The sequence below is a fragment of the Hyperolius riggenbachi genome, chromosome 7, assembly GCF_040937935.1.
Source record: "Hyperolius riggenbachi isolate aHypRig1 chromosome 7, aHypRig1.pri, whole genome shotgun sequence".
Lineage (NCBI taxonomy): Eukaryota > Metazoa > Chordata > Amphibia > Anura > Hyperoliidae > Hyperolius > Hyperolius riggenbachi.
In genome coordinates, this window is record NC_090652.1 from 65,582,918 (window position 1) to 65,599,733 (window position 16,816).

A 16,816-nucleotide genomic window follows, 5' to 3' on the forward strand; every position below is an offset into this window, starting at 1 on the left:
GCATGCAAAGTTGTTCTGTGCTGGCCTGCTGGGCAATGTGTATTTATGCAAAGGAGCTGAGCTGACTGTGACTGACAGCCTACACTGCGGACTCTGAGAGCTAAGGGAAGGAAGTTCTTGATTTGTTGCTGCTCAAACAAACTGATCCTTGTGGCCGGGACAGTGCACAGAGGGAGAAGGACTGTCACTGGATCGTTATTGGCTGCACACAGTGGGAAAGTGCTGTGATATCTTCAAAACCGCCGCTTTGACAATCACGTAACAATATTGTTTTTTCCAAATTCACCAGCTGTTACTGCAGTTCACAGCGGGCTTCAGATGAAGGGCTGGACTGACCTGCAAGCTGCTCTCACCTCACTAAGGCCTCATCCACATCTAAAATCGCAAACGGCTGCGCAGTGCGTTTTTGTTAACAGCGCTTTTCCAGAGCGTTTTTTGCATTCACTCCAAAGGTCAGTCAGGAAGTGAACTCTTTGACCCGGAAAATAATAAATACATTGTATTTATTCTTAAAAACGTGAACGCAATCACTGCACAAATCGATTTTGTGAGAGTTTAGCAATTTTCCTATATTTTCCATTGAGGCAAAATCGCCTCAAAAATGGTACAGGCAGCGCTTTGCTGAGCGGATCAGAAATGAACCACTCAGATGTGAACTCTCTCATAGGGAATCATTGCACAAGAGTTTGTAGGGTGAATTTGAAAATCGCCTGCGCTTGAAAAAAGGCCAAAAACGCCCTTAGTGGGAACGAGCCCTGACCCATTGTTTTGATAAATTCACATAGTGCAGTAACATTTACAAACATGACAGAAAATGACATCATACTATCAATTTGATAGTATGATGTCATTTTCTGTCAGTACATGTTTGTAAATGTTACAGTGTACATTGTGTAATTAGTGCTAAAGCTTGATTTGAAGAAAATCGTGAATCGAATCGAATTCGTGCAATTCAATCTTTTCCTAAAATCGCTCAGGCCTAGCGTGGCACACCGGGTGACTGACAGCAAGGGGGGTGTCACCACGACCCCCCCCCCCCATGGTGACAGAGCAGGAGGGGAAGCAGTGCTAGAAGGAGGGGCAGAGGGGACAGCGGCGGGGAGGGGGGGAACAGATCCTCCCCTCCCTCACCTGGGTCCCTTCCTTCTGCACTTTCCCCTCCAAAATGCGGGCAGCAAATAGGCAGGCAGGGCGGACGGGAGGAGAATAACTCACCTCACTTCCGCATTCCAGCCACTGGAACTCTGCGTTGCCGTCACGTGCCATGTCTGTGCCTTCAATACCGCCCACTGTGCTTCCTTATGAGCGGAAGCACAGTAACCGTCATTGAAGGTGCAGACGTGGCACGTGACGGCGATGCAGCGTTCCAGCGGCTGAAACGCGGAAGTGAGGTGAGTTATTCTCCTCCTGCCCGCCCTGCCTGTTTGCAGAAGGAGGGGACCCGGGTGAGGGGGGGGGGGGGGTCTAACTCCTTCTTGTGCTACCCACTCCTCCTGGGGCAACTATATTACCTACTCTGGGGGCCACTATACTTGCTATACTGGGGGCCACTATACTAGTTATACTGGGAGCAGCTACACTACCTTTACTGGGGGCCACTATACTACCTACTCTGGGGGCCACTATACTATCTACACTGGGGGGCACTATACTGGGGGCCACTATACTACCCACATTGGGGACCACTATACTATCTACACTGGGGGGCACTATATTACCTGCACTGGGGGGCAGCTCTACTACCCTATACTGGGGGCCACTATACTACCTATACAGGGGCCACTATACTACCTACACTGGGGGCCACTATACTATCTACACTGGGGGTTACTATACTACCTACACCGGGGGCAGCTATACTACCTACACTGGGGGCAACTATACTACTGACACTGGGGTAACTATACTAGCTATACTGAGGGCAACTACACTACCTTCACTGGTGGCAACTATACTAGTACTTACACTGGGGGCAACTAGCTACCTTTACTGGGGGTAACTATGCTAGCTACCTATACTGGGGGCAACTTTATTACATATATTGGGGCAACTATATTACCTACACAGGGGGCACCTATACCTGGCATTAACCGCCGTGGCAAACTTAGAATGCGATACTCGCTCCTTTCCTTTTTTTTTTTTGTGGGGGGGTGTCTTATAATTAGTGTTGGGCGAACAGTGTTCGCCACTGTTCGGGTTCTGCAGAACATCACCCTGTTCGGGTGATGTTCGAGTTCGGCCGAACACCTGACGGTGCTCGGCCAAACCGTTCGGCCACATGGCCGAACTAAGAGCGCATGGCCGAACGTTCCCCGAACGTTCGGCTAGCGCTGTGATTGGCCGAACGAGTCACGTGGTTCGGGCCCGAACGCGCTCTGATTGGCCGAACGGTCACGTGGTTCGGGTAAATAAATACCCGAACCACGTCATATCTCCGCCATTTGTCTGTGGGTTTAGCTTTGGGTAGGCAGGCAGGGTAGTTCGCTCTCCAGCCACGCTAGCCAGGGTCCCCCCCAGTCATTGTGTGTCGCTGCTGGGAACAGTAGTACACCGCTCGCTCAGCCACACTATATATAGCATTGTTTACTGCCACTGTGTACCTCGCTCAGCCACGCTATATATATAGCATTGTGTTTTCTGACACTCTGTGTACACGGCTTAGCCTGACTAATATAGCATTGTGTGTACTGCCACTGTGCACCTCGCTCAGCCACGCTATATATAGCATTGTGTGTACTGCCACTGTGCACCTCGCTCAGCCACGCTATATATAGCATTGTGTGTACTGCCACTGTGCACCTCGCTCAGCCACGCTATATATAGCATTGTGTGTACTGCCACTGTGCACCTCGCTCAGCCACGCTATATATATAGCATTGTGTTTTCTGACACTCTGTGTACATGGCTTAGCCTGACTAATATAGCATTGTGTGTACTGCCACTGTGCACCTCGCTCAGCCACGCTATATATAGCATTGTGTGTACTGCCACTGTGCACCTCGCTCAGCCACGCTATATATAGCATTGTGTGTACTACCACTGTGCACCTCGCTCAGCCACGCTATATATAGCATTGTGTGTACTGCCACTGTGCACCTCGCTCAGCCACGCTATATATATAGCATTGTGTTTTCTGACACTCTGTGTACACGGCTTAGCCTGACTAATATAGCATTGTGTGTACTGCCACTGTGCACCTCGCTCAGCCACGCTATATATAGCATTGTGTGTACTGCCACTGTGCACCTCGCTCAGCCACGCTATATATAGCATTGTGTGTACTGCCACTGTGCACCTAGCTCAGCCACGCTATATATAGCATTGTGTGTACTGCCACTGTGCACCTCGCTCAGCCACGCTATATATATAGCATTGTGTTTTCTGACACTCTGTGTACACGGCTTAGCCTGACTAATATAGCATTGTGTGTACTGCCACTGTGCACCTCGCTCAGCCACGCTATATATAGCATTGTGTGTACTGCCACTGTGCACCTCGCTCAGCCACGCTATATATAGCATTGTGTGTACTGCCACTGTGCACCTCGCTCAGCCACGCTATATATATAGCATTGTGTTTTCTGACACTCTGTGTACACGGCTTAGCCTGACTAATATAGCATTGTGTGTACTGCCACTGTGCACCTCGCTCAGCCACGCTATATATAGCATTGTGTGTACTGCCACTGTGCACCTCGCTCAGCCACGCTATATATAGCATTGTGTGTACTGCCACTGTGCACCTCGCTCAGCCACGCTATATATAGCATTGTGTGTACTGCCACTGTGCACCTCGCTCAGCCACGCTATATATAGCATTGTGTTTACTGCCACTCTGTGTACACCGCTCAGCCAGACGATATACCGTTGTTTACTGACACTCTGTGTACACCGCTCAGCCAGACTATATACCATTGTTTACTGACACTCTGTGTACACGGCTTAGCCTGACTAATATAGCATTGTGTGTACTGCCACTGTGCACCTCGCTCAGCCACGCTATATATAGCATTGTGTTTTCTGACACTCTGTGTACACGGCTTAGCCAGACTATATAGCATTGTGTGTACTGCCACTCTGTGTACACCACTCAGCCAGACTATATAGCATTGTGTTTACTTCCACTCTGTGTCTGCTGGGCCTGGGAACAGTAGTACACCGCTCACCCGCCACTGTATAGCATTGTGCTCTGTGTCGCTGCTGGGAATAGTGGTACTGTATAGCATTTCTGTACTGCCACTGTACTGCTGCCAGTCAGCGTGTACTGTAAGGATAAGTGAAATGAGGAAGAAATCCGGTGAAAGAGGAAGGGGCAAGGGAAGAGGTGTTTCCCCTGACGGTTCACGTACAGGCCACAGGGGAGCACCCAAGAAAACCCACTCAATACCGCCCATGTTGTCCAGGACAACAACCCTCACAAATCCAAAAGAACAGGACCAGATAATTACTTGGATGACCTCTCAAGCGTCCAGCAGTGGGTTAAGCAGCACCAGCACATCAGGCACGAGGTCCGAGTCCTCAGCCAGTTACAAGGAGCCAGTGGGCACAAAGCTGACACAACCGGCAGCGACACCACGCACACAACTGCCAGATAACCAGTCCTATGAATTACCTCAGGACACAATGGGGTATTCGCAGGAGCTATTCCCAGCCCAACAAACTTCCACCTATGAAAGGTCAATGGAGGAACAGCCAGAAATGTTGTGCCCGGATTCACAACCATTAACTGTGGGAAATGCACCGCGCACTGAAATACAAGGCGAGTCCGAGGAGGACTCGGAAACCCAAATCCCAGAGCAAGTTGGGCAGGAGGGGTTGCAATTGCAGGAGGTCGGCCGACAAGATCTGGAAGACGACGTTGGAGTGAGCTGCGCAGAGGTTGTTCTTTGGAGCTCTACTCCACGGCGGCGGCCCCCCACAATGACATATGACGAGTTTGAGGAGATGGAAGAGGAGGGTATGGACAATGTGGACAGAGACCCAGATTTTATTTGTGAACGAGAACATCGCCGTCGTAGCAGCAGCACAGATGAGTCTGTTGAAGAACCCACTGCTGCACGAGTTCGCCTTGTGCCACAAGGTAGGCGGCGCGCAATTTCAGGCACCACAAGCGTGGAAGTTAGAGTGAGAGGCAAAAGAGGAGGAAACAGAAATCGCCAGCAAGGAGGCAGGTGCTCCAAAGTCTGGGCTTTCTTCGAAGACTGCACTGAGGATGTTACCATGGCGATGTGCAAGGTGTGCAAGACTCGCCTGAGCAGGGGGAAAAGTATTAACAACCTCTCCACCACCAGCATGAGCCGCCACATGCTATCCAAACATCCCACTCTGTGGGCAAACGCGGCAGGACAGGGTACCAGCAACACTGCCTCCCTTGGGTTCACCAGACTCACCACCAGACCCGCCTCAGCAGCAGCAGTAGCCCAGCCATTGTGTGGTTCACAACATTCACAAACATCAGACGACGCTGACACTGTCACTTTCCGGAGTAGTGCTCTTGAGGTCTCCCAGTGTTCATCAAACACAACAACCAACAGCCCTTCCGTGTGCAGCGCTACGGTTCAGTTGTCTGTGTCGGAGATGTTTGAGCGCAAGAGGAAATTGCCAGCAAATGACCCCCGGCCCGTGGCAGTAACAGCCAGCATAGCCAAGCTTCTGGCCTGCGAAATGCTGCCATATCGAGTGGTGGAGACAAACAGCTTCAAGGGCATGATGTCAGTGGCCATCCCACGTTACGTGGTTCCCAGCCGCTACCACTTTGTGCGCTCTGCAGTGCCTGAGTTGCATGAGCACGTGGTCAGCAAAATAACCCGAAGCTTGAAGAATGCCGTTGCCTGCAAGGTTCACCTCACCACTGACACTTGGACGAGTGCGTTCGGCCAGGGTCGATACATCTCCCTTACCGCGCACTGGGTGAACCTTGTGGAGCCTGGCAGCGATTCCTCACCTGCTACGGCGCGGGTGTTGCCCACGCCGCAAACAGCTGCACCGCCGTCCCTCCCACTGGATAACAACAGCAGCACCTACCTCTCTGACTCCTTCTCCTCCAACGCATCTCAAAGCTGTACCTCATCCGGAAACGCTAACCCAGCAGCAGTAGGATCGTGGAAGCAGTGCAGCACAGCTGTTGGCATGCGTCAGCAAGCGTTGCTGAAGCTGATCTGCCTTGGGGATAAGCAGCACACAGGGGAGGAAATTTGGAAGGGAATAAAGGAACAGACGGATTTGTGGCTGGCACCGCTGGACTTGAAACCGGGCATGGTTGTGTGTGATAATGGGAGTAATCTCATTCGCGCTTTAAGGTTGGCTAAGCTGACACACATCCCTTGCCTGGCGCACGTGATGAACCTAGTAGTTCAGCGGTTCCTGAGGACATACCCAGGCGTGGCCGATCTTCTGTTGAAGGTGCGTCGAGTGGCCAAACATTGTAGAAATTCCAGTACTGCTTCGGGGGCACTCGCCAAGATGCAGGAGCGCTTCAATCTCCCCCACCATCGCTTGCTGTGTGATGTCCCTACGCGCTGGAATTCTACGCTGCACATGCTAGCACGCTTTTGTGAGCAGAAGAGTGCAGTGGTCCAGTACATGACGGCACAGTACCGAGGCGCATCCGGATAGCTGCCAAGCTTCTGTGGATCCGATTGGGCCAACATGTTGGACCTCTGCCAAGTCCTCCAAAATTTTGAGCAATCCACGTTGCTTGTGAGCAGTGACAACTCTTCAGTCAGCATTACCATACCACTGCTGTGTTTACTGAAGAGGTCAATGTTGAAAATCAAGGAAACAGCTGTCATGATGCAACTGGGGGAATCTGAAGGAGAAAACGATCAGCGTGATGGTACCAACATCAGGCCATCCGCCTCAGGGAACGCTGGCCCCAGCAGCTATGACGAAGAAGAGGAGGAGGAACAGCTGGAGTTGGAGCAGGAATTTCATGCCACCACTGACGAGGGCCAGAGCGGTGCACGTTGGACTTCCACAATTCAACGCGAATGGTCAGCAGAAGCAGACCAGGAGGAAGGTGACGACTATGATGCATCACAACAACTATCACAACGCTCACAAGAGGATGATGAGGATTCTGGTAGGACTCTGGCACACATGGCTCAATTCATGCTAGACTGCATTGAACGTGACCCACGCATTGTGCGCATTCTGGACAACACCAATTACTGGGTTTATACCCTTCTGGATCCACGGTACAAACACAATGTTCCAAAACTGCTTGAAGAAAGAGTCAGACAGGTCAAAATGGAAGAATACCAGCAGGCCCTTGTGGAGACTTTAGAGAGGAGATTGACATCCTCCCCCTCCTCTAGCCAGTTGTACGCAGACAGACTGACTTCCGCAAACCCAGGACGACCAGGAGGGCAGCAAACAACGCAAGCCGCAGCTAGTGCCCAAAAGGGAACGGTATCGGCAGTGTCCTTGGAGTGGGAAAATTTTCTGACACCCATGCAGCAGCAGCCCACTGAACAGCAAGCGTGCAGATCCACCTCCAACACCGATCGCCTGGAGAAGATGGTCAAGGACTACATGTCAGATGACGTAGCTGTGTTGAACAATCCATCTGCACCCTTCAACTATTGGGTATCGAAGCTAGACACCTGGCACGAACTGGCAATGTACGCAATAGAGGTGCTGGCTTGCCCGGCAGCCAGCGTTATGTCGGAACGTTGTTTCAGTGCTGCCGGAGGCATCATCACAGATCGGCGTATCCGCCTCTCCACAGAAAATGCAGACCGTCTGACTCAAATTAAAATGAATCAATCCTGGATTGGAAATGACTACGCAACACTCCAGGACCCCAACCAAGTAACATGACCAATGAACATCTGGGATGGTGTAGCATTTCCGGTCCCTGTTTATTGAACCTCACATCTGTATTACATTTATGACTGCATGGCGGCAAAAAGCATTGCTGCTATATCCGCACGCTTTTTGTCCTCATGCAAGGCCTAGGTTGTTGTGTCTCAAAAACCGTGGCCTTCTCCTCCTGCGCCTGCTCCTGTTCCATCACGTCTGCTGCTGCTGGGTTAGCGTTGCCGCGTGGTCCCTGTTTATTGAACCACTTATCTTTATTACATTTATGACTGCATGGCGGTACAAAGCATGCTATCCGCACGCTTCTTGCCCTCATGCAAGGCCTGGGTTGTTGTGTCTCACAAAGCGTGGCCTTCTCCTCCTGCGCCTCCTCCTGTTCCATCACGTCTGCTGCTGCTGGGTTAGCGTTGCCGCGTGGTCCCTGTTTATTGAACCACTTATCTTTATTACATTTATGACTGCATGGCGGTACAAAGCATGCTATCCGCACGCTTCTTGCCCTCATGCAAGGCCTGGGTTGTTGTGTCTCACAAAGCGTGGCCTTCTCCTCCTGCGCCTCCTCCTGTTCCATCACGTCTGCTGCTGCTGGGTTAGCGTTGCCGCGTGGTCCCTGTTTATTGAACCCCCTATCTTTATTACATTTATGACTGCATGGCGGTACAAAGCATGCTATCCGCACGCTTCTTGCCCTCATGCAAGGCCTGGGTTGTTGTGTCTCACAAAGCGTGGCCTTCTCCTCCTGCGCCTCCTCCTGTTCCATCACGTCTGCTGCTGCTGGGTTAGCGTTGCCGCGTGGTCCCTGTTTATTGAACCACTTATCTTTATTACATTTATGACTGCATGGCGGTACAAAGCATGCTATCCGCACGCTTCTTGTCCTCATGCAAGGCCTGGGTTGTTGTGTCTCACAAAGCGTGGCCTTCTCCTCCTGCGCCACCCTCCTCCTGTTCCATCACGTGTGCTGCTGCTGGGTTAGCGTTACCGGTCCCTTTTCCTGGAACCTCTTATATGTATTACATTTATGACTGCTTGACGACAAAAAGCATGTTACCTGTGCAAAGAAAACAGACATTTCCCGCATTTAAAAGACAGTTTTCCCTTTGAAACTTTAAAATCGATTTTCTCAAAAACTATAACCTCTTTTTGCTAATTTTTTTTTTCCTCCTGTACCCACTCCCAAGGTGCACATACCCTGTAAATTTGGGGTATGTAGCATGTAAGGAGGCTTTACAAAGCACAAAAGTTCGGGTCCCCATTGACTTCCATTATGTTCGGAGTTCGGGTCGAACACCCGAACATCGCGGCCATGTTCGGCCTGTTCGGCCCGAACCCGAACATCTAGATGTTCGCCAAACACTACTTATAATACCCAGCACCGGGTGTAAAATGCCCTAGGTACGCCACTGGGTGGGACACAAATGTAACTTACATAATTCCTAGTATCTGTTCTGGAAGGTTATTGGAAATGGTGTTTACAGGTAACAACCTCAATTTTACAAGCACATTTTCAGAGCTTAAGTAAGTAAGTAAGGTGCACTCCATTGGGAACACAGCTGTTTCTTTCAGTAATGGTAAATCCTATAGTATTAAGCAATATATAAACTGTGGAACTAAGGGTGTGGTGTACCTTATAAACTGCAATTTGTGTGGAAAGCCGTATGACGGCTACACAACAAGACCTTTGAGGGCGAGAATTGCAGAATATTATTGTTGTGCTGCTACCCCTAACTGCCTGAATCCTGCAAATGTGGTGAAACACTTTCGTTCTTGCCATGGTGGGGATCTCAGCCAGTTACCTTTCCAAGGTTTGGAGAGGGTATATCTAGATAGCAGGGAAGTGGCGTACCTAGGGCATTTGACACCCGGTGCTGGGTATTATGAGGCAACCCCCCCCCTAAAAAGGAAAGAAGCGAGTGTGGCATACTAAGCGCGCCACAGCGGGTAATGCCAGGTATAGGTGCCCCCTGCATAGATAATATAGTTGCCTCAGTATATGTAATAAAGTTGTCCCCAGTATAGGTAGCTAGTAGCGTTGGGCGAACACCTAGATGTTCGGGTTCGCGAACGTTCGCCGAACATCGCCGCGATGTTCGGGTGTTCGCGCCGAACTCCGAACATAATGGAAGTCAATGGGGACCCGAACTTTCGTGCTTTGTAAAGCTTCCGTACATGCTACATACCCCAAATTAGCAGGGTATGTGCACCTTGGGAGTGGGTACAAGAGGAAAAAAAATATTTGAAAAAAAGCTTATAGTTTTTGAGAAAATTGATTGTAAAGTTTCAAAGGAAAAACTGTCTTTTAAATGTGGAAAATGTCATGTTTCTTTGCACAGGTAACATGCTTTTTGTCGCCATGCAGTCATACATGTAATACAGAGAAGAGGTTCCAGGGAAAGGGACCGATAACGCTAACCCAGCAGCAGCAGCACACGTGATGGAACAGGAGCAGGCGCAGGAGGAGAAGGCCATGCTTTTTGAGACACAACAACCCAGACCTTGCATGAGGACAAGAAGCGTGCGGATAGCATGCTTTTTACCGCCATGCAGTCATAAATGTAATAAAGATAAGAGGTTCAATAAACAGGGACCGGGCGTCAACGCTAACCCAGTAGCAGCAGACGTGATGGAACAGGAGGAGGCGCAGGAGGAGAAGGCCACGCTTTCAGGTGCAACTCAGGCCTTGCATGAGGACAAAAAAATGTGTGCGCAAAGCAATGCAATGAGTAGTTTTCAGGACACAATGGGCTATTCGGAGGAGCTATTCCCACCCCCACAATCTTCTACCTGTGAAAGGTCAATGGAACAGCCACAAATGTTGTGCCCGGATTCACAACCTTTTTCTGTGGAAAATGCACCTCGCACTGAAATGCAAGGCGAGGCCGAGGATGAACATGACGTCAACAACTCAACATGACGCAAAATGGGGGCGGAACAGAAAGCTGCTTTCAATGTTTTGAAGGCCTTAATTGCCTCCGGTGGCCAGTTAGATGCATCATTCATCACACCCAAATCCCAGAGCAATGTGTGCAGGAATTTGAATCGCAGGAGGTGTACCGAGATCATCTGGACAAGTGACCAAAGGACAAGTGACCAAGTGAAAAGTGACAAAGTGACCAGTGACAAAGTGACAAAATGACAAAGTGACAAAATGACAAAGTGACAAGTGACAAGTGACAAAGTGACAAGTGACAAGTGACAAAGTGACAAGTGACAAAGTGACAAAGTGACAAAGTGACAAGTGACAAAGTGACAAGTGACAAAATGACAAAGTGACAAAGTGACCAGTGACAAAGTGACAACTGAGAGGTTGTTCTGGGGAGCTCCACTGCACTCAGTCGCATATGAGGAGAGGTCTCGTCGGGACTGCTGATCCTCCTCAGCTTGCTCAAAGCCTTGAGGGTTCCTGAAGATCCTCTGCTTGGAGTTCGCCGGGGTTCAGCTTGGTGTCGGGGTCGGCGGCGTCCTACTCACTCCAACGTGGCAGATCCTCTGTTGAAGGAAAAAAAAAAAACATTGTTAAAAGTCCAGTACCGCTTCTAAAGGACTCACCAAGAGATGCAGGAGCGCTTTAATCTAGCGCACCATCGCTCGCTGGGTGATGTCCCTCCCTACGCGCTGGAATTCTACGCTGCACATGCTAGCACGCTTTTGCGCAGTGCCGAGGCGCATTCCAGCAGCTAGCTACCAAGCTTCTGTGGATCTGATTGGGCCACCATGTTGGATCTCTGCCAAGTCCTCCAAAATTTTGAGCAATCCACGTTGCGTGACTGAGCAGTGACAACTCTACAGTCAGCATTACAATACCACTGCTGTGTTTACTAAAGAAATCAATGTTGAAGATGGAAACCGCTGGCATGATGCAAGTGGGGGATTCTGAAGATGAAAACGATCAGCGTGATGATACCAACATCAGGCAACCTGCCTCAGGAAACGCTGGTCCCAGCTATGACAAAGAACAGGACGAGGAACAGCTGGAGTTGGAGCAGGAATTGGATGCCCCCACTGCCGAGGGACAGAGCGGTGCAAGTTGGACTTCCACAATTTAGCGGGAATGGACAGCAGAAGAGGAAGAAAGTGATGCTGGTGACGAATATGGTGCATCACAACAATCACAACGCTCACAAGAACATGAAGACAGAGGAGTCTGGCAGGACTCTCTGGCACACATGGCTCAATTCATGCTAGACTGCATTGAACGCACCCCGCGCATTATTCACTATTCATTATTATTCATTATTCTGGAATCTGGACAACTCCAATTACTGGGTTTATACCCAGTTTATACAAACACAATGTTAAAAAAACTGATTGAAGAAAGTGTCAGACAGGTCAAAAATGGAACAATTCTAGCAGGCCCTTGAGGATGGAGACTTTAGAGAGGAGATTGACATCCTCCTCCTTCTCTAGCCAGTTGTACGCCGACAGACTGACTTCAGCAAACCCAGGAGGACCAGGAGGGCAGCAAAGAACACAAGCTGCTGCTAGTGCCGAAAAGGGAATGGTATTGGCAGTGTCCTTGGAGTGGGAACATTTTCTGACACCCCTGCAGCAGCCCACAGAACAGCAATCGGGCAGTTCCACGTCCTCCAACACCAATCGCCTGGAGAAGATGGTCAAGGTCCAGGACTACATGTCAGATGGCGTAGCTGTGTTGAACAATCCATCTGCAGACAGACGGTGAGTGTGACAGGCAGCACAGAAGGACCATGGCAACTCACTCATAGTACCACAGTTTGATAGTGCTGCCCAAAAAATTATATGGATCCGTGGACCCGGGCACTGCGGGCAGTACTGGGAAGTGGGAACGCAGATTTTAGTACCTAAACACACGATACAACATGTTTTCCGGGGTCGGACTCTGAGGCACATACAGATGGTCCCGATCATCATCCTCATCATACAACTCTTCTCCTGAGTCTGACCCACCCACCACCTCTGCCACCCCAACATCCCCAGACACAGATCCCTCATCGTCCTCAACATTAACTTGGGATGCTGGCCTGAGCCAGACCTCCTCCTCCACATCAGGCCCCATCATCTCCTCAATGGCAGCCCTCATTAATCGCTCTGGTGACGGACCGATGGACACAACGTTCTCCTCCGGGGAGGGCTGCTGCTGACCACTGGCTGCTGGGGTGGATGTTATAGCTTGCGTGGGGTGTTGGCTGTTGCTGTTGTTGGGAGTGCTGCTCACAGCGGAGGTCTCTGAGGAACTCATGGTGAGCTCATATAGTGGTTGGCGGTGAGTGGAGTATTCCTGATCCCAGCAATATACACACTGACTGGCAGAGTACGCAATGCTATATAGTCTGGCTGAGCGGTGTACACAGAGTGGCAGTACACACAATGCTATATAGTCTGGCTGAGCGGTGTACACAGAGTGGCAGTAAACAATGCTATATAGTCTGGCTGAGCGGTGTACAAGAGTGGCAGTACACACAATGCTATATAGTCTGGCTGAGCCGTGTACACAGAGTGGCAGTACATACAATGCTATATAGTCTGGCTGAGCGGTGTACACAGAGTGGCAGTACACACAATGCTATATAGTCTGGCTGAGCCGTGTACACAGAGTGGCAGTACACACAATGCTATATAGTCTGGCTGAGCGGTGTACACAGAGTGGCAGTACACACAATGCTATATAGTCTGGCTGAGCCGTGTACACGGAGTGGCAGTACACACAATGCTATATAGTCTGGCTGAGCGGTGTACACAGAGTGGCAGTACACACAATGCTATATAGTCTGGCTGAGCCGTGTACACAGAGTGGCAGTACACACAATGCTATATAGTCTGGCTGAGTGGTGTACACAGAGTGGCAGTAAACACAATGCTATATATAGCGTGGCTGAGCGAGGTACACAGTGGCAGTACACACAATGCTATATAGTCTGGCTGAGCCGTGTACACGGAGTGGCAGTAAACACAATGCTACATATAGCGTGGCTGAGCGAGGTACACAGTGGCAGTACACACAATGCTATATAGTCTGGCTGAGCCGTGTACACAGAGTGGCAGTAAACACAATGCTATATATAGTGTGGCTGAGCGAGGTACACAGTGGCAGTAAACAATGCTATATATAGTGTGGCTGAGCGGTGTACTACTGTTCCCAGCAGCGACACACAATGACCGGGGGGGACCCTGGCTAGCGTGGCTGGAGAGCGAACTACCCTGCCTGCCTACCCAAAGCTAAACCCACAGAGAAATGGCGGAGATATGACGTGGTTCGGGTATTTATTTACCCGAACCACGTGACCCGTTCGGCCAATCACAGCGCTAGCCGAACGTTCGGGGAACGTTCGGCCATGCGCTCTTAGTTCGGCCATGAGGCCGAACGGTTTGGCCGAGCACCATCAGGTGTTCGGCCGAACTCGAACATCACCCGAACAGGGTGATGTTCTGCAGAACCCGAACAGTGGCGAACACTGTTCGCCCAACACTAGTAGCTAGTTGCCCCCAGTGAATGTAGTATAGTGGCACCCAATATAGCTGCCCCCAGTATAGCTAGTATAGTTGCCCCCAGGATAGGCAGTATAGTTGCCCCCAGGATAAGCAGTATAGTTTCCCCAGTGTAGGCAGTATAGTTGCCCCCAGTGTAGGCAGTATAGCTGCTGCCCCCAATGTAGGTAGTATTGCTGCTGCCCCCAATGTAGGTAGTGCTGCTGCCCCCAGTGTAGCTAGTATAGTGGCCTCCAGTATAGCTGCCCTCAGTATAGGTAGTATAGTGGCCCCCAGTGTAAGTAGTATAGCTTCCCCAGTGGAGCTAGTATAGTTGCCCCAAGTATAACTAGTATAGTGGACCCCAGTATAGCTAGTATAGTGGACCCCAGTTTTAGTATAGCTGCCACTAGTGTAGCTAGTATAGTGGCCCCCAGTATAGATGCCCCCAGTTTAGGTAGTATAGTGGCCTCCAGTATAGCTACTATAGTGGCCACCAGTGTAGGTAGTATAGCTGTCCCCAGTGTAGCTAGTATAGTGGGCCCTAGTGTAGCTAGTATTGTGGCCCCCAATTTAGCTAGTATAGTGGCCCCCAATGTAGCTAGTTTAGGTGTCCCCCCCCCCCAGTATAGGTAGTATAGTGGCCCCCAGTATAGCTAGTATAGGGGTTCCAGTATAGCTTCCCCCAGTGAAGGTAGTATAGTGGCCCCCAGTATAGCTAGTATAGTGGTTCCAGTATAGCTTCCCCCAGTGTAGGTAGTATAGTGGCTCCCAGTATAGCTAGTACAGTGGCCCCCAGTAAAACTAGTATAGTGGCCCCCAGTATAGCCAGTATAGTGGCCCCAGTGTAGCTAGTATAGGGGCTCCAGTGTAGCTAGTATAGTGGCCCCCCAAGTATAGCTAGAAGGAGGGGTAGTGGGGACAGCGGCGGGGCGGGGGGACAGATCCCCCCCCCTCCCTCACCTGGGTCCCCTCCTTCTGCCTCTCTTCCCATGAAAAATACGGGCAGCAAACAGGCAGGACGGGCGGGCGGGAGGAGAATAACTCACCTCACTTCCTTATTCTAGCCGCTGGAATGCTGTGTCGCCGTCACGTGCCATGTCTGTGCCTTCAATGCTGGTCACTGTGCTTCCGCTCATAAGGAAGCACAGTGGGCAGCATTGAAGGCACAGAAGAGGCACGTGATGGCGACGCAGCGTTTCAGCAGCTGGAGCATGGAAGTGAGTTGAGTTATTCTCCTCCCGCCCTGCCTGTTTGGTGCCCTCTGCCCGCATTTTGGAGGGGAAGAGAGGCAGAAGGAGGGGACCCAGGTGAGGGAGGGGGGGATCTGTCCCCCCTTTCCCGCCGCAGTCCCCGATACCCCTCCTTCTAGCAATGCTTCCCCTCCTGCTCTGCCACCATGGGGGGTCGTGGCGACACCCCCCTAGCTGTCAGTCACCCGGAGCGCCCCGACCCCCTGCCCAATGGTAGAAACGCCACTGTAGCAGGGGTGGGGACTTAGAAAATAAATTATTTGAGCATGAAGTACGATGGATTTTCAACCTGGGTACCAGGGAACCTAGGGGACTTAACCATAGATGGGATGTAAATGTATTTGTTTGAATTCTAGTGCGGTATTAAACAACAGGAACTTAGGAAGGGTCTCTCTGGTACTTTTGGTGGCTTCTTGGCACTCTATGGGTGCTTTCTTAGTATTATTTTCTTTATTCTTACATAATATAAAATTGTATACATCTATACTGTATGCCACTGCGGGTTGGATTTTGGCTTTCGGACGGTTTTCCGCTTGTATGTGATATGCAGTGTATTTGTTTCATTATTTGTGATGGCTTTATTACAATATACATAGTACTTAATGTTAATCTGCATTTACTGTTGAGATTCCATCTTCCACCCTTTTTCCTTATCTTTCCTCCCTTCCCTCTCCTCTCCCTTTTGCTCTTTTTCCCTTCTTCAATATGATTGTACATTTTGGGGCAACAATCTTAGTGGGTTAGCTCTCGTCTTATGTTTTATTGTTTATTGTTTTTTCTATTTTTTTCTATTTATCTATATGAATGTTAAGTATTGTGTAATACACTGGAGTCTACGCCTCCTTTTGGGATATTTTTCCTTTAATTCAGCTACCTCACTTTTTAGGTGTGGTGGTTAGTGGGAGTGTCCTCTGGGTATTTAAGACGGATTTGTACATGTCATTTTAGCTACAACTAAGGACCCGTTTGGGTCAGAAATGCGTCAGCTTGCATGCTGCCATGTCTTTGCTAAATTTTTCCATGATGATATTAATAAAGGATATATGATTTTAATTCACGGAGGAGTGCGGAGGACTTTTTGGAATATGTTTTCAGAGCTTGCTGGACATAAACATTGCATTGGTTATGTATCACATACCTGCTATATTGCCTGCATTTATTCCAGTGGTGGTGTACAGGGAGGAATTACAATTACAGTCAGGGACTCCATTAACCATTCCACATTGCTCATCAGAGGCACAGTGTAATCCTGAGCAGTTATAATTGGATTCTGGAAGGAAGGAGATCATGTAAGAATGC

The 16,816-nt window shown here is 49.9% G+C and overlaps 1 protein-coding gene across 1 annotated transcript in view; it reads right to left on the reverse strand.

Moving 5' to 3' along the window:
* Positions 1–16,816, reverse strand: part of LOC137526031 (uromodulin-like) — a 232,403-nt gene that overhangs the window by 71,263 nt on the left and 144,324 nt on the right. Inside the window, exon 10 of the mRNA XM_068247243.1 lies at positions 16,656–16,787. Within this exon, the coding sequence (XP_068103344.1) occupies positions 16,656–16,787 (132 nt within the window). The remainder of the gene's footprint in view (positions 1–16,655; positions 16,788–16,816) is intronic.